This window comes from Trichomycterus rosablanca, chromosome 9 (genome assembly GCF_030014385.1).
Source record: "Trichomycterus rosablanca isolate fTriRos1 chromosome 9, fTriRos1.hap1, whole genome shotgun sequence".
Classification (NCBI taxonomy): domain Eukaryota; kingdom Metazoa; phylum Chordata; class Actinopteri; order Siluriformes; family Trichomycteridae; genus Trichomycterus; species Trichomycterus rosablanca.
The window spans coordinates 4,787,022-4,812,649 of record NC_085996.1 but is presented as its reverse complement, the minus strand read 5'-3'; the positions used below and the strand labels follow the sequence as shown (position 1 = coordinate 4,812,649).

Here is a 25,628-nt window from a genome sequence, read left to right as displayed (position 1 = left end):
CCTTCCTGGAACTTTTCTTAGCAGGGCGGCGTGATGACGTCAGCCGTGCGTGCTCCCCCTCCCCCTCCCCCCTCCCTTTATGTTTTTGGTAACCAGATTTTTTGATGCTCAGTACCGTTTTAAGTATTAAAGACAGAGATTATAGTTTAATCATTTAATATTAAATGATCATTTTTAGAATGGTCCTAACTGCCTCCACACATACACACACAGTGCCTCTGGGTACATACCACCACCTCCTCTGTGAGAGTGTGTAAAAGATAGAAATGATTTCGTCACAACTGCAGTGGTGCAAACCGAAAATCATCCTGTTGCTACATCCAGCCTCGCCCTCAGCGAACTCGTCCCACTTTCAGCAGTAGCGTCGTGCAGTTATAAACACGGTACTGATACCTGGATGGAGGATTTGGATGTGTACCATATTGCACAGTGGGTACAAGAATGTACACTGATCAGCCATAACATTAAAACCACCTCCTTGTTTCTACACTCACTGTTCATTTTATCAGCTCCACTTACCATATAGAAGCACTTTGTAGTTTTACAATTACTGACAGTAGTCCATCTGTTTCTCTACATGCTTTGTTAGCCTCCGTTCATGCTGTTCTTCAATGGTCAGGACCATCACAGGACCCCCCACAGAGCAGGTATTATTTGGGTGGTGGATCATTCTCAGCACTGCAGTGACACTGACATGGTGGTGGTGTGTTAGTGTGTGTTGTGCTGGTATGAGTGGATCAGACACAGCAGCGCTGCTGGAGTTTTTAATACCGTGTCCACTCACTGTCCACTCTATTAGACACTCCTACCTGGTCGGTCCACCTTGTAGATGTAAAGTCAGAGACGATCGCTCATCTATTGCTGCTGTTTGAGTCGGTCATCTTCTAGACCTTCATCAGTGGTCACAGGACGCTGCCCACGGGGCGCTGTTGGCCGGATATTTTTGGTTGGTGGACGATTCTCAGTCCAGCAGTGAAAGTGAGGTGTTTAAAAACTCCGGCAGCGCTGCTGTGTCTGATCCACTCATACCAGCACAACACACACTAACACACCACCACCATGTCAGTGTCAGGGTGTATTCTTGCCCTGACCCAGTGTTTTGCAGATAGCACCTGACCTGAAAGCATTTAGAATAATGAATGTTTCATTCCAAAGAGAATAAAGATTTATTCAGATCATTAACATGTGCTAATATAATCACTCTGTCTTTTTGTTTAATTGGTGCACAGTGTTATCTCAGGTTTCCATCGCACATTAAAAATTATTTTAAAATCGAGTTAAGAAAGAAAAAGCAAAGGAAGCAAAGAAAGTGGACACTTGTACGTTCTGTCTTAGACTCTAAGTTTTAATAGTAAAAACCACAATGACAAAAACATACTTACTGATGGTGCCCAGCATCACATAATACTTACACCCAAACTTATAGTCAGAAAGGTCCTGTTAGCTGCTTTTACTTTCCCAGCTTCGTATTTGTTCTATTGACATTCTCTGTTCTAGAAAATGATACCTGGACCGTACAGGATGTGCCATGCATTAATAAAATTGATCAGGTAGCATTGACCGGATCTTTGAAGTGCTCTGAATCTAAAATTAAATAGTGCTCATGTGCATCCAAAGCAAATCTGTTACAACTGTGAGCAATACACTTTATAAGGAACACCTATTTGGTTTGTATATTTATTGTTTATTTTATAAGCTACACCTACTACACAGATAAATTACTGACTGTAGCCCTTCTCTCACTCTACACTGCCCCCCGGACCCCATTTATCCATTAAAAGTGACCCTCATAATGCCTAAAACACTTCATTGACTACGTTCTCTTCACATTCCAAATAAAATCCACTTTTATTCCTCAGATCTGACTAGTCTAAACAGCAATAATCATACAAACAATGTTTAACAAACCCCCCTTTCCAATATCTTGATCTCTTTGGTATCACATGCGTCACCTTCACCTTTTTTCTCTACGGGTGCAGAAGGGGTGTGTACCTTTTTTTTAAAATATGTTCATCATCTTTGAATCCCACACACTTTATTACACTTGCAAAACACTTTCATGTGCCACAGAAACACACACGTGGTTATAATACACCCGTGCTCATCACAATTCATTCACAAACCATTACTGAGTTCTAGCAACTGAAGTGGGTAAAGACAGGGGGGTAAAAACCCTCTGGAACAGAAGATGTCCATGGGTAGGATGTATGGTGAACGGTGGCGCTGAGCCCAACATTTCCGCTCCCGCGTCCGGTGTTGACCCTCAAGCCAGCGGAGGAGCTGAGATGGACGGGCCACGGTTCAAGCGGTGGAAGCTTTAGCTCTCAGCACTTAACTTCAGCGTCAGCGAGGTTCAAAAGTCATGTGAAGCACAACATTTTCTGCAGGAAATAAAAGGAGAGTGAACAGAAGTCACACAGCCTCTACGACAACCGTGATGTAAAGCTTGCTTGACTGAAAATGATGCCATATGTGCTCCAACAACTTCTAATTAATGCCAGAAATGATTTAGTGATTCTTGGATCTGATTATCAGGACAAATGTTTGTTTTAATCATGAAGCTTCATCCTGTCAGGGTCGTGATGGGTTCGGTTTGCCTAAAATCACTGGGCGTGATGCAGTAACACACCCCAGACGAGTCTCAGTCATCCCGCAACCCCTACATTAAATAATATAAATATAAATAGATCATTAGATCATAAATAGAGTTGGCTGATACAGCAGTAAGTTTAAGGTAAGAAAACACTATCAATCCCAGAAGGAAAATGATACAGATTTAAAAGACGTTTAATAACATTATAATAAATGTTATGCTTGTTAATGATGTTATTTGAATCATTACTATTCAAATATAAAGACTCGTGGTGTTTATGTTCATTTTCTTGGTGCAGCCGGAATTCACGCTAGCCCACTTCCGCTAGAATCCAGGGTTTGTCGGGCATCGGTAAACAGACATGATTTGATGTGTCTGAGGGGGGGATTGTCCGAGGCCCAGAACCAAACCCACCACAACCCTGACCAGTTTAAAGCGGTGGTAAAACATAAAATAATCATTTTTAAAAAGCCATGTGTGGGTTTTCTCTTCCTAAAACCACATAAGTGCACTGGCTGCTCTAAATGAGCGCTCCCCAACCTTGTTTGCACCACGGCACGGTTTCATATAAGATAAAATTTCACAGACCGGCGGGGGTGGAGAGGATTTAAAATAGAATAACCATAGAATTGAAAATCAGTGTGACTCCTGAGCTCTTTTCGCTGCAACGAGACGCTGCTCCCACCTAGTGGTTATAAGCGGCAATAACACCCAAAGAGTTTTGGAAATTTAATTGCTCTTGAAGCATCTCTAATTATTTATTCTTTCTGTGCGGCCCGGTAATAAATGGCCTACGAAAGGGGACCACTGATCTAAATGACCTCTAGGTGTGAGAGAGTGATTAAATGTGAGTGTGTGTTGCTCTATGAGGGATCAGCGCCTTGTCCCAATCGTCTTCGGGTGGCAGCCTGACCCTGAACGGGATGAAGGGGTTAGTAAGAATGAATGAATGAATGAATGATTTGTTAGCTCATAGCCACATAGCTTGCTTAAACGTCTTGCTGTCACTTCTCTTTAATGGTTCTGGTTTCTGTAAATTTAGTTTTTGATCATTTGATTTATTTAATTTGCATCTAATCCAGAACTCGGACACCAGCGTATGAAACTGATTTTGCAGTCCCAAAAAACAGCTTGTACTCTTTGTGACCAGAGGAAGGCACAAGCCGGCCAAAAGTGATGCAGCCGTGCTGTTAAGCAGTGCTGCTCAACTTTACAATGTATATTAAATGACATCTATATTACAATGTATATTAAATGACATCTATATTACAATGTATATTAAATGACATCTATATTACAATGTATATTAAATGACATCTATATTACAATGTATATTAAATGACCTCTCCATATGTACCTCCAGGCCCTGTTGTTGTAGTGTGTTGTTGTTATTATGCAGGTACTTGTTTGTATACAGTAAATCTCTATAGTGTATACTATTACTTTTGATATATGTAACTAACTACTGAGGCCTTAATTTCCTTCTGGATTAATAAAGTATCTAACTATCTATCTGTCTGTCTGTCCGTCCATCCATCCATCCATCTATCTAGGGCAGTTGTAGCCTACCAGTTAAGGTACTGGACCAGTAATCAGAAGGTTGCCGGTTTAAGCCTCACCACTGCCTGGTTGCCACTGTTGGGCCCTTGAGCAGGGCCCTTAACCCTCAAATCGCTTTGGATAAAAGCGTCTGTTAAATGCTGAAAATGTAAATCTATCTAATCTGTCTGTGTATCAGTCTAGGTTCAACCAGTAATACCAAGAATTACCAGTAGATGGCACACTATAGTCGTGTTTAAATATAATACTCTTATACCTGTATTTATACAACAATGGGGGTGACTACTATCTGTTTAAAGCCATTTGTATTTAAAATGGGACGTCCGGCAAGCTCATGGTCAGGCGTCTGAATACTTTTGGCCAACTTTGCACATCTGATGAAAGCTTGAGCTGTTAAATGTGTCTAGTGAAGCAGTTTGCAGGGTTTGATGTTGGTCTGCATGCTCAGTGTAGAGATGAGTACATTTAATAAAGCATCACCAAACACTTCATGGAGGTTTCCTAACCAAGATCCAGCACTCGTTTTATTCAACACTTCTTTCTTAATAGGATAAAAAAGTAAAAGTAACAGACAATCAATCAAAACTGTGGTGGAAAAATACGTTTATTTATTTAGTCTTTACATTCGAGTGTTTTCAAAACACCAGATTATATTAAATATGTATTTTTATGGAAACCTCCACAAGCAACACAAATCAATCAAACCGTGAAATCATGAGGAGAGTTAGACCCGGCGGAGGGGTTAGTTACCGAGCGCTTGTGCTCTAGTTGGGAAAAGATGTGGGATTCAAACCAAACCAACGTGCATCGATGAAACATTCATTCCGTTCAAGTGTCAGCGCTATGTACAGTACGTTAACCGCTACGTATATCCAGTCCCACATACACGCCACATTAAAATACACTCACATCTTCTTAACCAAACTTTGTTTCCTTAAGTGCTTAAACGGGGGGATTTTTAGTGCCTGTGTTCGTTTTTATACAAGTGTGTGTGTGACGGCGTGCTAGCGCTTAACTCCTTAACACGGAGCTGATTACTGCAGATTTTTTCAGTTCGATTTTCATTGACTGGCTTTCAGATCGCGCCTCTATTCTGGAAACTGTGGTGACTCCCACCACCGCTTTGCCCGGTTTCATACCTTTTGACATAGGGATTCGTGTTGCCCCACAAGACCGAGGTGACTGCACGTCCGTCCCGGACTGGTAATGGAAGAAAGAGAGACAAATTAAATTACATTAGACGGATAAAAAAGCTACCAGCATGATACGAGGGGTCTTCAAAAAGTTTCTTTCGAAGCATTTTTCCAGCGTTTGTACCGACTTTTTAATGCCATCAGCAAAAACTGATGTGCCGCTGCTTTCACATCATCACATGATAATCTTCTTCCCTTTTAGCTTCTTTGGGCAACCAAAGAGGAAATTAGATGGAGTTAAATCCTTTTCTCATCCCTTGGAGCCTATCCCAGCTTTTCCATGGGCGCAAGGCACACGGGGTAACACCCTGGACGGGACGCAGACACACACACACATTCCCTTTATAGGACAATTCAGTGTCTCCAATTAACCTGACTGCATGTTTTTGGACTGTGGGAGGAAACCGGAGCTCCCGGAGGAAACCCACGCAGACACGGGGAGAACATGCAAACTCCGCACAGAAAGGACTCCGACCGCCCCACCTGGGGATCGAACCCAGGACCTTCTTGCTGTGAGGCAACAGTGCTACCCGCCTGGAGTTAAATAACCAAAATGTAAAAGTGCGGAAACTTTTTGAAGATCCCTCGTATATGCTTACACTGTATGGCCAAAAGTATTTGGACACCTGACCATGAGCTTTCGGATATGTAGAGTGACCTCTGTGTGACAGCAATGCTTCTGAGAAGGCTTCTCAAGACTTGTGTCTGTGTATGGGAATTTGTGCCTGTTCTGTCAACAGATGAGAGCAATTGAATGGCTGGGCACTGATGTTGGTCAGGAAAGACTCACTTGTTGTTCCATTGATAATTGCTTCTTGCACCTGTTAGGAATTGTTGTAGCTGAAGCACATACATTACAAAAATAGAATTGGTGTCCAAATACTTTTGACCATATAGTGTGTTTGCAGTTTCCTTGCAATGTTGTTCATTTCAGGATTCCCAAGTCTTATTTTTATCTTAAGAAATAAATATTAAAGGAGGGAATTTGGTGATTTGCGACCTACCATGTACCCATCGGATCCCTACAAAGGATCCACATCTACTGGAGATGGTGCTTGTTTTAGTAAAGGGTCTCACCGTGTCAGGATTTGCTTGTTACCTCGTTTTAAAGTGCAAAGTGCTGGACAATTTCAGGCTGGACGGGTTATGCCAAGTTCACACTACACGACTTTCCAAGTGGTCGGGTCGCTGTACGGTTCACACTACACGACTGGATCTCCTGTAATCGGGAGTCTTTCAAGTCGGTGTGTATTTCACACTACACGACTGATCGGTGATAGGGGGTTTCACACTACACCATCTATCACCGACTGGAATCGCAGGCGAGCTTCTCTGCTCTCCCAAACTACATTTAGTCACGAAAACAAACAAGAAGTGACGAGGGGTTTAATGATACCACGTCCAAAAATGCACATCAACAAGTAGCGAGCGATTGAAGTTTGTGCGCTGATGTGCAGCGTAAAATCAAGGAGAAAAAATAAATGAATCTGAGTGGATTTGGCAACGTGAACAGTATGGATTGTTCTGTAGTGAGTTGGAGGTTAATAAATATTTTTGCAATGCACCATTGGTGTTTTGTTTTGTAGAGAACAATAAGGTCAGAAATACTGTAAAACGTGTGTGTGTGCTGATGTATTCTGATATAAACTATATTACGCCACTGTCCCACCTGTTTACAACTTCTCCCCTGCGTTTCCACCTCACATCGTATCTTGCGTTCTCATTGGCTGTTCGACATAGCACTCATTGCCAGTCGGGCAACTCGGATTCAGATATCTGACTAGCTAGAAATCTCACTTCGGATCGAGTTGTTGAGTAGTTCACACTTAGCGATCGAGAGCCGAGTTTCGATCGCCGCGCGAACACCCAGTTGCTCCCGAGCCGGCAAATCTAGCGCCGACCAGTCGGCGAGCGAAAATCAGGGCAGACATCGTGTAGTGTGAACCAGGCATTAAACAATTGGTCAGGGTTGGTCAGTCAGTGGCAGGTAGGTCTATCTCAACAGATCTACCCTCTCGGGGGGGTCGGCATACCAGTTCATTCCAGTGTTAGTGAACAGTCACGTGTTATTAAAGGTACGGGACTCGTCTATACCTGGACAGAGATCTATCTAGAGAGCAGATGCCCCCTGATATCAAATTGAAACAATTCAGAAGCAACTGTAATGTAGAAGATAATGAAGCACATCGTTACGCTCGGGGTCGAATGTTACACGGATCACAAGCAAACCAGAAGCTTAGTCATCTTCTGTTTTATGGTCACTTACCACAGACTGTGTCGGTCTGGATGGAGCGGAAGTGATGGGAGTAATGGTGATACTGCTGGTCATCTTGCCCATAATGGTCTTCCCCGGGGACGTGGAGGACTGTCTTGGCGCTCGCAGGACCGTCCCCGTAACTGCCATCTCCTTGCTCTCTGTGCTCACGCTAAGGGGCCTGACAGTGACCGTCGGACCGCTCCCGGCGTCCTGAGGCCTCTTGTATTGGCTCCCCAGGTGAATGTGGATTTTGTTGTCCTCTGTTGTTATGATGTTGGTGTTGGAGCTGTATTTGCGGACCGGCGTGGGCACCGTCTGCTTCTCCGGAGTCACTTTGAACACGGCTCTACCCACCGCTGCTTCCTGAGGCTCCAGAGAGACGGACGCCTGCATGGCTGGGCTGGTGCTGACCGTGATGACCGACACGGGAGACCTGGAGGAGTCTGAGAAAGGGCTCTTGGTTCCGTCCGGGGACTTGGCTCTGGAAATGGTGGTAATGGTCACTGGAGACTTGGTCCTGTCCATTCCATTGTGGAGACCCTTTGATGACATGGTGGTGGGTTTGGGGACTATGGTGATCCGTGGTTTCTGAAGCCCTAACGTGGGGATGATAGTGGTGCTTGAGAAGAAGTCCTCAGCATGAGGACTGGTGATCTCCAAAGTGGCGGTGCTGTTATGATGATCTGGGGTGACCCTGATGTGTAGTGGTTGCCCTGGTTTTTTAGACATGGTCAACTCCGGTGTCTGAGATGTTGCGGCCGTCTTGCCCGAGCCGTCAAGAATGTCACCAATCGTGTCCTTCTTCTTCATCCATGGAATGAACGATTTTCGTATACCCAGCTCTGCTGCAGCAGGTGGGTAACGGTCCAGCACTGCTGGTTTCTTGAGACCTTTCTGCCTCAGATTGCTCATAACATGATGTTCCTCCAGAACCGATTTCCTAATGAATACCGCCGGGGTCTCCTCTTCAAGACCCTGGTTGGTCTCCGCGTCCGTCTGCACGGCCGTGGAAGCGAGAGGGACGTCCACCATCCTCCTTCCGTTCATGCTGGGCCGCAGCGCTCGACTGTACCGCTTGGTGGCCTCCAGCTCCTTGGTGAGGTTGAGAATCTGCTGGCTCATGATCTTCTTTTTGTCCTGCTCGTCTCCAAGCCTCTGCTGGAGAACCGTGTAGTCGACCTGAAGCTGCGCTAGCTGGTCCTCCTTGTTCATCAGTTCGTGAATCTTCTCTTTGAGAGCCAGGACGTCGGCCTGCAGGTCTCTCGTCTTGGCCTCCTCCATCTTGCACCTCATTCTCAGCTCGGATTCTTGGCTCACCACCTCGCCCTTCTCTATGGCCTTGTTTCTGGCGATCTGCGACTTCATTTCCTCCAGGAGCTGGGAGAGGGCATTGGCCTTATCCTGCTCCGTTCTGAACTTCTTTTCCAGCACGTCGTACTCGTCCTCGGTCTTCATCAGATCGCCCTCCACGACTTCTAGCTGCTTCAGACGGTTCTTCAGCCTTTTAATCTCCTCCGTCAACTCCTTTACCTTGTTGTCCTCGTCGGCGTATCTCATCTTGTCGGCTTCGGCTTTGCTTCTCGAGTTCCTTTCGGTTTCCTTCAGACAGTCCACTCTTTTTTGCATCAGGCTGACCTTTGCATTGAGATCCTTCTGTTTCTCTTCTTCACTTGCGAGTCTTGTCCTCAGCTCGTCCTTCTCTTTCGTGAGAGCGGACACCTTCGTTTCCATCTCCGACTTTAACTTCAAAAGCTTTTTACTTTCTTCGATCAGTTTCTCCGTGATTTCTGTGACCTTGCCCTGCTCTGCCTTGAACATCTTGCTCATGTCTTTACTTTTCTGCTCCTCTTGTTTGATCCTGTCCGCCATGTTCTTCCTTTCGTCCACTAATATCACAGTGAAGGACTTTAGTTTCGTCAGGTCCTCTTTCAAACTACTTTCCGCCTTCTCAAGCCTCGACCCGGTGCATTCCAGCTCTTTAACACGAGTCCTTACACTTTCTAGCTCCTTGGATAAGTTCTTCGTCACGTTCCTCTCTCGCTCCAGGCTCGTGTGAAGTTGCGTACACTCCGATTTGCTCGCGTTGAAGGCTCCTTCAAGTTTCTCCAAATCAGCCATCCTTTCCTGAAGCTTCTCTAGTTCGAGTTTCAGCTCGCGACTGTGGTTCTCCTCATCTTGGAGCTTCCTTCTTAGCTCCTTGCACTGCGATTCTGCCTTCGTGATCTCCTCGTCCTTCCCCTCCATCTCCAAAACCCTCTTCCGGAGGTTTTCCAGCTCAGCCATGAGGCTGGAGTTTCCACATTCTCCTTTGCTAATTTTGTCCCTCAGCTCTTGCAGATCCTCGTCGGATTTCTGCAGAGCCTTGTTGCTCTCCTCCAGCTCCTCGATCCTTCTGGACAGGCTGGCCAGCTTGGTGCGTAACTGCCGATTTTGGGACTCCTGGTTGGAAAGCTTAGTGGTCATGTCCTCAAGTTCCTGAGTGAATTTCGCAGTCTTGTGCTCTAGGTCCGCCTCCAGCTTTTGTATTTTTTCGCCGTCCTCTTTAGACTTGTCGGTGACGCTCAACAGATTCTGCTCCTTCTCCTGCAGCTGTTTGCTGAGGTCCTGGATCTTCTGGCTTTGTCGATCGATCTGATCAACGTGGTGCTGCCTCTCATCCACCAGCATCAGAGCAAAGGACTTCAGCTTAACCAGCTCTTCTCGGACTTTCTCCAGCCGTATGCTGTGCTCCTTGTCTTTTCGGGCTTGGTAGGCCTTCTCCTGCTCCAGCAGTTTCTTCAGTCTGGAGGAAACACAAAATGGAAAATCAAATGAATTTATTGTGATCAATAATCAAAAATCAAATAATAGAACAGCAAAAGGTCAACAGTCCACCGAAAGTACTTTCATTTAGTTTTTCCTTTATAGTCCCACATCACATCACCCAATAACAATGGACAAAAGTATCGGGATGCCCTTTCTAATCATGGAATTCAAACCATCATGTGGTTTTCAGCCACAACAGTTACTAACAGATGTAATGAATCAATTATATAAAAAATGATATGCTTCCAATTTTGCAAGCTCTATAAAGTCAAGCACAGAGCCCTGACGTCAGCCCTACTCAACAGCTCTGGAATGAACCGGAACATCAACTCAGCGCCCAGCTGTACAAATCGGCTCTTTTGCTACAATGGGCACAAATTCCCACAAACACGCTAAAAGATGCTGATGCTGTTGTTCCGGCTGAAGAAAACACATAAAGGTCACGCTATTTATGAAATGGGTTGTCCAACAAGCCCATGGTCAGGCGTCCAAATACTTTTGGCCATAACATGGACCAGCACAGAGCAGGTATTATTTAGGTGGTGGATCATTCTCAGCACTGCAGTGACACTGACATGGTGGTGGTGTGTTAGTGTGTGTTGTGCTGGTATGAGTGGATCAGACACCTCACTGTCACTGCTGGACTGAGAATAGTCCACCAACCAAAAACATCCAGCCAACAGCGCCCCGTGAGCAGCGTCCTGTGACCACTGATGAAGGTCTAGAACACATTATACTGCCAATAGTATGTGGACACTATATGTACTTTGCCTCCATGTAAGGCTTTGACAGCCTCTTCTCATTCAGAAAGGGCATTTTTGAGGTCACACACTGCTCTCCGTTATCCTGCGTCTCTCTGCAGCGCCTCGACCAGCCACCAGAGGCCGCAGTTGAGGCACCAATGAGGAATCCGTTCGACCCTTCCACCCTCAGACACCAACAGCAAACGAATCGCTGAGTAAAAGACGTGCTTGGCGTAGATTCCGAGAACCTCTGATTGCTTCAAAAAACAGCTATTCGTAAACACTACGGGGTCAAAAGTATTGGGACGCCCTTCTAATTACTTAATTTGTGTTCATGTTTCAGGAATAACAGTTGCAAACAGGTGTAATAAATCAGTTATAAAGATATAAATAAATCATATGCTTTCAGCTTTGCAGCAACAGTTTAGGGAAGGTCCTTTCCTTGTTCCAGCTCGGTTTTAAAACCTAGACCTCAGCCCCACTGGACAGCTCTGGAACGTCAACTGAGGCTCTCTTGACCAACCCATATGAATGCTTTCCTCTTTTGACTTAACAGGCACAAATTCCCACAGCACAGACATACCTCAAAGTCTCGTGAGAAGCTGTTTCAGAATTATGTCCAACAAGCTTTTGTTCTGGTGTCCAAATACTTTTAGCCCTAGTGTACACGCATTTTTTAGGTGATCAAGGGCACTTTAGGTGAAAAAGTAACCCTGCAGTAGTGAGCTTAGTAAATGATTACACCATGTGAGCTCTGCAGGAGGCCTGTCATCACGGGTTCAAGCCGAGCGCCCCACTTTAAAGTTTTTAGGAGAAGTTTTTTTTTTTTTTGGAGCTCTTGGTGGAGGAACGTCTGTTCCACCCTCGATTCATCCGCAAAACCTACAAGATTCCGATCTGAATCCGGTCCGTACGTTCGGCTTCCTAGCAATCCCTGAGACACTAAACAGATGTACAACTCACCCTCTAAACCGGGACGGGACGCACTCCGGGCGGGTCCATCCCTAATGCGTTTTCGTCTGTCTGTCATTACGGGCTGCTGAGACTCGGAGCGTGCTGAGGGTGCTGCGCTCCCCGCGGAGGCGAGCGCTACATTCCAGACGTGTCAGCGGTGCACGACGGAAGGTGGACGCCGCGCCGAGAGGCATGGCTCTGCTGGCCGGCGATCACGTCCTCCCATATAAGGAGCAGGATCGTTCTGCCCTCGCTCGGGTAGAGAAGGAGGAGGAGGAGGAGGGGACGGGATGGACCGAGGGATTCGGAGAGGGGGTGCTTTGCCCCCTCGCAGAGTCCTTTCCTTCGCTCCCTTTTCACCCTTCGCTTCAGGAAACGGACGGGATGGCGATCAGCCCGAGCGCCGAGCGGTCAGAGCGCTCGCGGACGCCGAGGATTCACCCTTCGCCCAGACGAAAGCGCAGCGCGAGTCCCGTATGACCCAAATATTTTCGTTCGCTCTCCGCTGGCCCAGCGTTTCCATGGAGACGGCACAACAATGCAATAGGAAAGTTTTGTTTTGTGGAGGGAACAATGCCAGGCGTGATCTTCGTCCCGCTCGACCCCGTCACCCAGAAATGCCGTGTTAGGAAAACACATTCCGCTCGGGAGAAAAGCAGGACGCGGAGAAAAGAAACGGGATCCGTTCAGGCACCCCCCCCCAATCTAGTCGTGTCCAGTTACCCTGATTGCGTCCTCTATACTGATTTGACCCTTCACCGCTGACTGAGGACGCCTCTCACCTGACATACGCCCCCTCCGGCACGTACAGTCAGTACAGACTGCATTTTTCACCCGCATGAGTCGAGTTCATACACCGACGGGCACTGTGTACGGAGGGCCACACCCCCATCAGCATTATTCCTCAGCCCTGTGCAGGCGCCATCAGTCAGCCAGCAGGGGCCGCAGTCGCACCAGTTATGAGGACCTATGATCCGACTTTCTTACCCCCTGAACCCTGAACAACAGCCAATCGTTGTTCATGCTGCCGCCCAGTCGGAAAGGCAGAGCTGAGATTCGATGTACTCGAAACCCCAACTCTGGTGAGCGGCTAACACTGATTTGAGTTAATATTTTTTTCCAATCTTATTCGTATCCAATTACCCGACTGCAGGCCTCCGCAGATTAGACAGATTAGAGCCGTGACTAACACACGCCCCCTCCGACATGTGTGCAGTACCGACCGCTTCTTTTCACCTGCACCAGGCGGGTTCATATGGAGATCCGTATCGTGCACGGAGAGTAACGCACTGATCATGTTTTACACTTTGGTTACATTCATGACAGGAACGGTGGCTACTCATTACACAAGGTTATATCGAACACAGTCCTGGACAATTGAGTGTCTCCAGTTCACCTCACTTGCACGTCTTTGGACTGTGGGAGGAAACCGGAGCACCCGGAGGAAACCCACGCAGGCACGGGGAGAACATGCAAACTTCACACAGAAAGAACCAGGACCGCCCCACCTGGGGATCGAATCCAGGACCTTCTTGCTGTGAGGCGACTTAGCCACCGTGCCGCCCTTCTACCATCGATCAGCCAGCAGAGGTCGTAATCCAGCAGCTGTGAGGAATTTACCACGGCACTCGCACCCAATCGTCTTGTGAGAAGCCTTCTCAGATGAGCGACTGTTCTTCTAGCTGAAAAGGTCACATAAAAAACATTATTTATATATTTTTGTTTAAGCATTTTCTCCCTTTTTAGTGCGTCCAACTGCCGATTGCATCACGCTTTCTCTCCACCAATGCCGATCCCCGCTCTGATTGAGGAGAACAAAGCTAACCCACGCCCCCTCCGACACGTGGGCAGCAGCCGTATGCATCTTATCACCTACACTTTGACGAGTGCAATGCGGATCAGCACTGCGTACGGAGAGACACACCCTGACAGCACTCTTTTCTCATCTCTGTGCAGGCGCCATCAATCAGCCAGCAGAGGTCGTAATTGCATTTGTTATGAGAGAGACCCTATCCGGCTTAATCCCACCCCTATATGAACAACAGGACAACCGTTGTTCATGTGGCCGCTCAGCCCAGCCGGATGGCAGAGCTGAGATTTGATACGACATGTGTTTTTACTGCTGCACCACCTGAGCGGCCTTAAAAAAAACACTATTTAATAGCATTTGTCCGACTTGGAACATGCTGAGCAAAGTCACCAAAGTGCTTTGTTTTTTAATGTTTAAAGCTATCAGCTCTCGCTGTGATTAGGTGGAGTCCTAACGACTTAGAAATGTCCTCGTGTCCTTTGTCAGACTGACATATTTCAACATCTTCCAGCTTTTTGAGACCTAATTTCCTTAGATGTGGTGTCGTCTTCTTGTAGAGTTCGAAGCTGAGCCAGTCGTTGTCTTTACGGGAGTCCGACCTGCCGGACAACCTGTTTGGGGTGTGTGTCCAAGGATTCTAGGGAAACTGGACCCACTGCAACTCTGACCAGGATAATAATGCTATTCACTGTTTGGCCAAAAGTATGTGAACATGACTCCTATTTATTGAGTTCAGGAATTTCAGCCACACCCATTCTTATTTACTGTAATTAGCTTTGGGGGAAGAACCCACCTAGAAAACCCACATGGACATGCAGAGAACATGCCAACAATGCGACCACCTTTTCAGCTATAACAGCATCCACTCCTCTGAGAAAGCTTTCAGGAAGATTTTGGAAACAACTAAACTTACATGGACGCTTCTAACGGGCGTCCACATACTTTCGGCCGTTTAATATTCCCTCATGTAATGAAAACACTTAAGCGAAGCATTCACTGGAATCCGATCGCGACCCGAGTCTGAGCTCCCGGCCCACACAGCCTGCCTCATTGTTTTCGGAGGCTTTCCCCCCCCTCGGCTCGCAGCTAACCAATCACAGGTGCTGCTGGCGGGCTGGCTATGACATCACCTGCAATGCATCTCCGAGATGAGACGATCGCAGAGGAATGCGCTCGCATGGTGTCGAAAGACGAACGCCCGAGACCCGGCGGGAGGAGACGTGAGCGGGGAGTCGGCCAGGACAAACACGACGGCACGAAGCGCAGCCAGAGAACAGACCGTATTTCACAACACGGAGGTGATGTGGTCCGGCCTCAGAGGAACCAAATCCCACCGGTCTTGTTCCGTAAGCAGTCTCAGACTACGCCACAGTCTAAAGGAAATTAGATCCCAAAGAGCTGGAAGATACGAGGACATTTATAAGTCGTTAGGACTCCACCTAACCACAGCGAGAGCTGTTAACTTTAAACAGAGGAAACAAGGCACTTGGTGACTTTGCTCCAGGGTGTTTCATGTCGGACGTCCCATTTCAAAATAGTGTTCTTTTGAGCAGGCTTTTCACAAGACTTTGATGTATGTCTGTGGGAATTTGTGCCCATTAAGTAATACAGCATTAATCCAGTAATCCAGAAACAGAACGTATTTCACAACATGGAGGTGATTTGGTCCGGCCTCAGAGGAACCAAATCCCACCAGTCTTGTTCCGTAAGCAGTCTCAGACTACTGGAGTTTGAACCCCTTTAGTCCCTAAACCAATGACACTCTGTGATTTTATCATGTGAGGTCATGTTTGTCACTGATTGGTTGACGATCGTTCAATCACAATGAAGTTTTTCCCTTGAGTCATACAAACGCTCTGGGCACAAATTCCCACAGCACAGACATACTGTACTTCAAAGCGACTGTCCTTCTAGCTGGAAACATCACACAGCGGTCGCTCTATTTTAATAGCATTTGTCTTTGAAATAGGACGTCCGACAAGCTCGCGGTCAGGCGTCCGAATACTTTCGGCCCTACAGTGACTGTAAACAAGCCTCCACTTCTCCTTTACATCCTTAATCTCAGCATCAGCAGTCAGATCAGATGCAGGCGTATCACAGTGTGCATGATGTCACTATGAACACCCTGATAACCATAGTCCTGCGTACGGGTTTTATCTGATGGTACCAGGACCCCACAGCGCCTGTCCCAGCATGCATCCCTGTTGGATCAGCATTCAAATTCATCCCAAAGCTGCAGCTTTGTGGCCCTTGTTGCTCTAAAACCTTCATTCATTGACAGTTTTAGCACCGCTTAATCCTGGTCAGGGTCGCGGTGGGTCTGATTCACTGGGCGAAAGGTAGGAAACACCTCAGACAAGTCGCCAGTCCATCACACACACACACACACACACACACACTGTACACACTCAGCGATGTTTCCCGACCTCTCGCGCTCCTGTTCCAGCAGGCTGGTGAAGTCGTCGCTCTTGTTCATGAAGTCGGCGTGTTTGCGTTTTTCGCTTTCCAGTTCGGTGACGGTGCGTCGGTGACATTTCTCCGCCAGCAGGAGCTGCTCGAGCATCCGCCTGTACGTCTCCCTTTGCTTCTCCTCCAGACGGTCCAGCTGCACGCACACACACACACACCTTTAGATCATTGATTTATTACAACTGTTGGGGCTGGAACGTGTGAATTCAATCATTAGAAGCAATGTCCCAATACTTTTGTCCCAATACCTTTGTCCCGGTACTTTTGTCCCAATACTTTTGTCACAATACTTTTGTCCCAGTACTTTTGTCCCGGTACTTCTGTTCCAAAACTTTTGTCCCAATAATTTTGTACTGGTACTTTTGTCCTGGTACTTTTGTCCCGGTACTTTTGTCCCAGTACTTTAGTCCCAGTACTTTTGTCCCAATACTTTTGTCCCAGTACTTTTGTCCCGGTACATTTGTCCCAATACTTTTGTCCTGGTACTTTTGTCCCGGTACTTTGGTCCCGGTACTTTTGTCCCAATACTTTTGTCCCAGTACTTTTGTCCCGGTACATTTGTCCCAATACTTTTGTCCCGGTGCTTTTGTCCCAATACTTTTGTCCCAGTACTTTTGTCCCAGTACTTTTGTCCCGGTACTTTTGTCCCAATACTTTTGTCCCAGTACTTTTGTCCCAATACTTTTGTCCCGGTACTTTTGTCCCGGAACTTTTGTCCCAATACTTTTGTCCCAGTACTTTTGTCCCAATACTTTTGTCCCGGTACTTTTGTCCCTGTACTTTTGTCACTGTACTTTTGTCCCGGTACTTTTGTCCCAGTACTTTTGTCCCAATACTTTTGTCCCGGTACTTTTGTCCCTGTACTTTTGTCCCAATACTTTTGTGCCAGTACTTTTGTCCCAATACTTTTGTCCCGGTACTTTTGTCCCGGTACTTTTGTCCCAATACTTTTGTCCCGGTACTTTTGTCCCTGTACTTTTGTCCCAATACTTTTGTCCCAGTACTTTTGTCCCAATACTTTTGTCCCGGTACTTTTGTCCCGGAACTTTTGTCCCAATACTTTTGTCCCAGTACTTTTGTCAAAGTACTTTTGTCTCAGTACTTTTGTCTCAGTACTTTTGTCCCGGTACTTTTGTCCCAATACTTTTGTCCCAATACTTTTGTCCCAGTACTTTTGTTACAATACTTTTGTCCCAATACTTTTGTCCTGGTACTTTTGTCCTGGTACTTTTGTCCTGGTACTTTTGTCGTGGTACTTTTGTCCCAGTACTTTTGTCCCAATACTTTTGTTCCAGTACTTTTGTCCCAGTACTTTTGTCCCAGTATTTTTGTCCCAATACTTTTGTCCCAGTACTTTTGTCCCAATACTTTTGTCCTGGTACTTTTGTCGTGGTACTTTTGTCCCGGTACTTTTGTCCCGGTGCTTTTGTCCCAATACTTTTATCGCAGTACTTTTGTCCCAATCATTTTGTCCCAGTACTTTTGTCCCAATACTTTTGTCCCAGTACTTTTGTCCCAATACTTTTGTCCTGGTACTTTTGTCCCAGTACTTTTGTTACAATACTTTTGTCCCAATAGTTTTGTCCTGGTACTTTTGTCCCGGTACTTTTGTCCCGGTGCTTTTGTCCCAATACTTTTATCGCAGTACTTTTGTCCCAATAATTTTGTCCCAGTACTTTTGTCCCAATACTTTTGTCCCAGTACTTTTGTCCCAATACTTTTGTCCTGGTACTTTTGTCCCAGTACTTTTGTTACAATACTTTTGTCCCAATAGTTTTGTCCTGGTACTTTTGTCCCGGTACTTTTGTCCCGGTGCTTTTGTCCCAATACTTTTATCGCAGTACTTTTGTCCCAATCATTTTGTCCCAGTACTTTTGTCCCAATACTTTTGTCCCAGTACTTTTGTCCCAATACTTTTGTCCCAGTACTTTTGTCCCAATACTTTTGTGGACGTTCAGCATCTCTCACCTCCATCATTGGAATCTCGTAGACGTCGTCCCCAGGCGTCCTGTTACACGTGAGCATGTTGTCTCTCTGCAGCGCCTGTAGGGGTGTGGTGGGGGCGGCTGAACCGTAATGAGCCTCCAGGGTCTCGGGTCGCGTCCTCTCCGACTTCAGCATGTGAATAATGTCCTCACGCGCCTGTAAGGACAAACTGTAAGTCTTACAGAAAAATAATGTGCTGAGAGTCACGCCCTACATACACTGACACATAGTGGAGGATCCATAGTGTTGTGATGCTGCTTTGCTCTTTCTGGGATTAGAAGCCTTGAATGTGTTACAGGAATCTCAGGATTATCAAAGCATTTTAGAGCACAATGTGCTTTCAAGTTTAAGAAAAGCTTTGAGTCAAACAAAATGGGTCCTAAACTGGCCAGCAACTGATAATGACCCAAGGAACACGTCCAAAAGTACACGGGAACGGTTCAGAAGGAAAATGAACCATTTTAAACTGGCCAGCAAATGAACATCTTTGGAGAAAGCTGTACTACTGGGGAAAGGAGGCGCATTAAACATTCCAGGAACCTCAATGAGTGCAAACATTCAAGAGTCTGAGAGAACTGGAATCTAGAAGTGGACGAAGAAGCTCTCTTTTTTTGTTGAAAAATGATACAGAATTGGTACATGTCCACTTATTTCTAAAAATATTGGCCTTTTTATACTAAACAATCAAGTGCACCATAACTGCTGTACTGTTATAGAACTGTATCACTATAACTGGCATGTAATACAGCCAGTTCACCTACTGGAATGTTCCTAATAGGTAGATGGAAAGCAAAGTACTCCACTCACGGATTTTAGACAGAGGCAAGGATCGAACCCCTGTCCCTGAAACCCATGCTGGGTCTGTCACCCACACCAGCGCAGTGGCATTAAACCAAACAAACATGGATGTATTAGGTGCACTACTGTACAGAGTCCACAAGAAGGAGCCACATCATTCCAAACTAACTGAACCGCACAAAAACACATAATCATTATAATGTTTTAACTCGATCATTCTAACAAAATAACGATATTATTATTATTATTATTATTTAATTGCACCTTCATACAACATAATGACACCAGGGTAGTGTGCTATGCTATGTTGCTAATTTCGTTTATCAAGGATTGCTCCACCTGTTGAACTTTTAGCTAAATTGCTAACTAGATTTGCTAACGTCATTTGCCTAGCTGACTTTTTACTAACTCCAAGATTATTGAAATGTAAATTTTCTATCATACAACCATCATTCTAAGCATTATAAAGCTTATTCCAGAAAAGTTGGGACAAAGTGGAACCTATTTAGGGGTTCCGGAAACACTGGGCGCAGGGCAGGAATACCCTGGACGGGGTGCAAATCTATTGCAGTGTTTCAGCCAATCCCGCCCCAGACATAGTTAATCACGTTCGTGTAGACGTCCAGCCGGCTGATAGCACAGCTGAGATTCAACCCCGAGTGCCTACAAACTTGTTTGCTAGACACAATTTGTCTATACATTTAAGATATCAAGGTAAGACTGTATTACGTCCAGTGGAATCCAAATGCTAGAGCGGGTCTCCGTTACTGTTACTCGCAACACCTAGGGGGCGCTCTGTCTCTCATTAGCTGATGCCTCAGTCATTAAACAACAGTTGCCGCAAGCATCTTCTTTTCTGTTTCGAATGGGTGACATGGCAGCTTCTCCGGTTCTCTGTAGTCGTGAGAAAGCGTTTGGGTTGTAGCTCTCTGGTGGATTGAGTAGCTGGTTGAGTTGCACCCAGTCGCTCTTTTGCGTAGACTGTCATGGTACTGCTACCATAATCCTGTCACTGTCCAGTCTGGGTAAATGAGCAGTTGGAGTAGATGAGTCCAGTGGCTCTGATAACAACTCGTGTACAGACTGTGCAACTATACACTGATCAGCCATAACATTAAAACCACCTCCTTGTTTCTACACTCACTGTCCATTTTATCAGCTCCACTTACCATATAGAAGCACTTTGTAGTTCTACAATTACTGACTGTAGTCCATCTGTTTCTCTGCATGCTTTGTTACCCCCTTTCATGCTGTTCTTCAATGGTCAGGACCCCCACAGGACCATCACAGAGCAGGTATTATTTAGGTGGTGGATCATTCTCAGCACTGCAGTGACACTGACATGGTGGTGGTGTGTTAGTGTGTGTTGTGCTGGTATGAGTGGATCAGAAAGCAGGTTAAAAAGGTATGTAGAGAAACAGATGGATTACAGTCAGTAATTGTAGAACGTGCTTCTATATGGTAATTGGAGCTGATAAAATGGACAGTGAGTGTAGAAACAAGGTGGTGGTTTTAATGTTATGGCTGATCATTCTAGCTCTCTCACTCTCTCTCTCCAACTATACATCTTTATATATAAATGAATTGTGATATAATCATGCCGTTACCTGCACTTCTCCCTCCATGACCCCGAGCAGGTGGAGCAGCTGCTCTTTCGATAGCTCCATCAGCTCGGCTTTCCTCTTGCACTTCTCCGCTGGTCTCTGGGATTTCTTCACCGCTGGGGAACCGGTGACCTTCTCACCCTTCTCCATTTTCACCTTCTCCACCACGATGGGTGTTTTCTTCATCACGTCTTCGATGCTTTCTCCTTCCTGCTTCTGCTTTTGGAAGCCTTTGCTGGGCTGTTTGATCGGGAGGTATCCACTGTCACGAGCCTCCATCTCGCTGCTCCTGGACCTCATTCTGTAGAGCGCACACAGAAACAACGTTCCACATTCAGTCGTGCTTTTGTTTATTAGTTTATTAGGATTTTAACGTCATGTGGTTACATTCTAACAGACACGGTAGTTACTCATTACACAAAATTCATCAGTTCACAAGTTTAATATCAAACACAGTCATGGACAATTTTGTATGTCCAATTCACCTCACTTGCACGTTTTTGGACTGTGGGAGGAAACCGGAGAACCCGGAGGAAACCCACACAGACGCGGGGAGAACATGCAAACTCCACACAGACAGGACCCAAACTGCCCTATTTGGGGATCGAACCCAGGACCTTCTTGTTATGAGGCGACAGTGCTACCCACTTAGCCACCGTGCCGCCCCAGTCGTGCTTTAGGTGTATAAATATGATAAGTATAATAAATGAATTCCTAAAGATTTGGAATCTTTATTTATGCACCACAAACTATATGACCAAACGTATTCATACACCACCAACTACATGACAAAAAGTATTTGGATGCCACCAACTGCATGACCAAAAGTAACGTTTTTCATCCACGTAGCGTTCAAGTGCCTCACGTTTACTGGTTAATTAGGACGATGAGGCCTACGGCAATTCAGTTAGCAATCGCTCAGTCAAAATGTCCAAGATGTCGAAGTGTAAAGCAGCTATAAACACTCGGGTAACTGAGTTTGGAAAACTCCCAACCAGTTCTGAGGGGGGAGGTCAAAACATGGACGAGTATTTTCGTCTTTGAGCCTCGCACCGTTGCTGGATGTTCTAGGTTTACATTCAACTATTAAACTAAGTTGTGCTGTGTACTGCAGCTTCTACTTATTCTATCACTCAATTTATGAGTGTAATTTAATAATAATTTAGGTCAGCTCAGTAATCAGATGGTAGTTCCCTAAACCTGAGCTCTGAGCTCCTGTGGTGTAACGACAACCATCATTGCAATTTGTGGTTGTTTTTCTCCCTGAAGTGAACAATGACGTGACGGCGGGTGGAATGATCGGCCCGGTCGGGTGGTCTGACATCACCTGTGAACGCCGAGAGCCGGTAACCCGAGCTGCGGAGCTAACTTCAGCTCATGTTATACACTCACAGTATTTTAAATGAGAGCTCAGAGCTCAGCCGGAGAGACGGACAGTCCAAACCGTTGAGCTCATTTGTTGACATGAGATCCTCCTACACACGTCTGGCACAAAGGCATGTCGGGCGCTCGGGTGGCGCAGCGGTAAATTATGCTAGCTCACTACCGCTGGGATTCGAATCCCAGGGCTCGAATCCGCAGAGGTGCTATCGGCCGGCTGGGCGTGTACAAACAGAAGTGATTGGCTGTGTCCGAGGGTGAGAATGGCTGCACACACACAATGGATTGGTTGCCAGATCCACCATTCATTTATTGTCTGTTTTACCACCACTTTTTTCTGGTCAGGGTCGCGGTGGGTCGGAAAGACCCCGGACAGGTCGCTAGTCCATCACAGAGCAAACACACCTACTTCTACCTACTTTAACATCTCCAATTAACCTGACTGCATGTCTTTGTACTGTGGGAGGAAACCGGAGCATTCACACAGAAAGGATCCTGACTACTCCACATGGGAATCGAACCCAGGACCTTCTTGCTGTGAGGCGACAGTGCTACCCACGAGCCACCGTGTCACCCAATTGATGTCCAGCTATAGGACAGCAATTCCCATTCAATTTATCCATAGATATGACAAACGCTCTCGGGTGCGTGCTGAAACAGTCTGATATGCTAGTCTGACACCTCAGAGACCTGGGTTTGAATCTCATCGGTCTACAGACCCAACTGGTCGTGTCTGACTGAGGCAACAGCGACTCCTGCTGGTCAAGGTGCCTGCATGAGTGATGAGTGATGGAAAAATACTTCAGTGTAGTGTGTTGACTCTGTATGAATCTGACACTGACTGGGGAAAAGAAGAGCCAGACGGAGGGGCTTGTATTGCTCCACAGTGAAACTTGGACCCACCTCCGGAGTTTTCCGAAGCCTTTCCAGCGTGTCTACTCCAGATGTATCGAATCTGCCGTTAGTCGCAGTCGTGTTTTTGGATCGTGAATAAATAAATTGTTCTTTTTTACAGCGTTGGCCCGTGTTTTGACCCAGGCAATGATTCATACGCTTGGAGGAGCAGTAAATACATCCCACAGACTCTGGCTCCCAGTTGTTAGGACTTTATGGTCTGGGGTGAGATTTGTCTGAGCTGTCCGGTTAAAAAATGTCCACGAAACGTAAGGGGACGTCGTAGAGGGGAAAATCAATCAGCTTTCGGGGCTTTTAGTCACAGATGCTAAGCTCGGGTACCGACAACAGTACCTGGACTCAAAACTGGCGTTTGTAGGCCAAACCGAGCTTCGTTAAAATAAAAATAATAAAAAGTCTCATTAATTTGTGCAGTAAATCTACATTAGCGCTGTTCTTAGGTTCTGGCCTGATTTGCGGTGATTTGTTAGAGGGATTTCCTTCCACGACGGCCAGGGAGCTCGAGCTTTACGTAATCCTCAATGAGCCTGAGCATGACGTCCACTGCAGATGCTGTCATATCTGACCCCTGACCCCGGCCCCGAAGTTTTTGAGCTCTGAGAACGCGCCCGGGTGCAACGACGCGCCCCGTCGTGGTGTTTTCCTCTGACTCTGGGGATCTGAGACGAGGTGGAGAAGAGGGACATCAGCGTTCATTTAACTTCTAATGAAAACAAGACGCCCGAAAATGGTCTGCATCACACAGGTCCACAGAGGCCGTGCATCTCCCGAGCTCGAGGAAACAGAGCTGAGCGAAAAAGGCAAAATAATAAGAATAAGGTGGCTAAAAACAAACACGTGTCTCCTTTTAAAGAAATTCTGGTGTCTTCATCTTGATTCCCAGGCTTTAGTTAATCTGTGATCGATTAGCAAGTCATGAGTTGATTTTATTGGATAATGTCTCGCCTTTAACTCCAGATTCAGAGCTGAAATAGCTGTCCTGATTAAACCCATCACAGCTCTGCATTTTACAGTGTGCATGTCAGTATTAAGCTAAATAAGCTTCAGACAGACAGATAAACAGACAGACAGATAGATAGATAGACAGACAGATAGATAGATGGATGGATGGATGGATGGATGGATGGATAGATGATAGATAGATAGATAGATAGATAGATAGATAGATAGATAGATAGATAGATAGATAGATAGATAGATAGATAGATAGATAGATAGATAGATAGATAGATAGATAGATAGATAGACAGACAAAAATAAACAGACAGTCAGACAGATAGACAGGCAGACAGATTTATTAAATGAGTGTACAGAGCAACAGTTGGGCTGCAGACAGTACTTGTATACCAGCAGGGTTAATCTGTATAGTCTGATTGGCTCATAATATAAGATAATAATGTACATACCAGATATGTGTACCTAATAAATAAGCTCTAATAAATAAACCCTAATAAATAAACTCCAATAAATAAACCCTAATAAATAAACTCTAATAAATAAACTCTAATAAATAAACCCTAATAAATAAACTTTAATAAATAGGCTCTAATAAATAAGTAGGACCACGTCCTAAAAAAAGTGCACAGAGTTCAGATCCTCTCGAGCCTGCGGGCTGCTGATGAAAGCACCGTGTGTTTCAGCGGATCAGCCACTGATATTTTAGCATTCGGGTTATTAATAGTCATCACAGGGGAACAGCCACGCCCTCCTCCGGGGTGCTCCAGAGCACCAGAGTTCTGTTTACACAACATACATCGTGTATCGCGTTACTTTATATGAGCAACCGATCAAAACAGGGACTGTTTAGATCTGAAGTGTGGTGATGTTACGAAACCGTGAACCCAACTGCAGGACACTAAACCAAATCATAGCAACACAGAGGCTACAGAGCCATGAATCGATGAGCAAAATCAAACTTACATTCATAAATGGCCATAAATAATAATACAGCATAACAAGCAACATGAGGTGGTAATAGAAGGTCACAAAAACACACGTATTTGCCCCACAAAGGGGAAATCTAAAACAAAAACCCTCAGAGAACGGACGGCAAGACAGAACATAGTGAAGAACTACAGAGGAGCTGGGATATTACTAGTGCCAGCTACTCAATCCACCATTGAGTGAGAACCCAAGTTCTGGAGCAACAAGAAAGTTCATCACAAGGTTTTAATTTTATGTGCTGTAGACACGATCCTCACTACCCACTGTCATGCCCTCTTTTCTGGGGTCTGACGTTCTCCTTTTTGGTGTCTGATTTCCTTTTATGGGGTCTGATGTTCTTCTTTTTGGGGTCTGATGTTCTCCTTTTTGGGGTCTGATGTTCTCCTTTTTGGGGTCTGATGTTCTCCTTTTTGGGGACTGATGTTCTCCTTTTTGGGGTCTGATGTTCTCCTTTTTGGGATCTGATGTTCTCCTTTTATGGGGACTGATGTTCTCCTTTTTGGGATCTGATGTTCTCCTTTTGGGGGTCTGATGTTCTCCTTTTATGGGGACTGATGTTCTCCTTTTTGGGGTCTGATGTTCTTCTTTTTGGGATCTGATTTCCTTTTTGAGGTCTG

At 45.7% G+C, this 25,628-nt stretch overlaps 1 protein-coding gene across 4 annotated transcripts in view; it reads right to left on the bottom strand.

Annotated features, from left to right (window-relative positions):
• Window positions 1–1,324: 1,324 nt before the first annotated feature.
• Window positions 1,325–25,628, bottom strand: part of filip1b (filamin A interacting protein 1b) — a 34,071-nt gene continuing 9,767 nt past the window's right edge. For 2 of the 4 annotated variants that reach the window (XM_063001710.1, XM_063001712.1), the window contains exons 2-6: window positions 20,776–21,073; window positions 18,353–18,526; window positions 16,342–16,520; window positions 7,613–10,385; window positions 4,740–5,353 (exon numbers count right to left, since the gene is read on the bottom strand). In XM_063001710.1, the coding sequence (XP_062857780.1) occupies window positions 5,165–5,353; window positions 7,613–10,385; window positions 16,342–16,520; window positions 18,353–18,526; window positions 20,776–21,072 (3,612 nt within the window). In that variant the 5' untranslated portion in view covers window position 21,073 and the 3' untranslated portion in view covers window positions 4,740–5,164. Of the gene's footprint in view, window positions 2,382–4,739; window positions 5,354–7,612; window positions 10,386–12,114; window positions 12,685–16,341; window positions 16,521–18,352; window positions 18,527–20,775; window positions 21,074–25,628 lie in introns of those variants that run through there. The other 2 variants (XM_063001713.1, XM_063001714.1) reach the window with 2 other exon arrangements.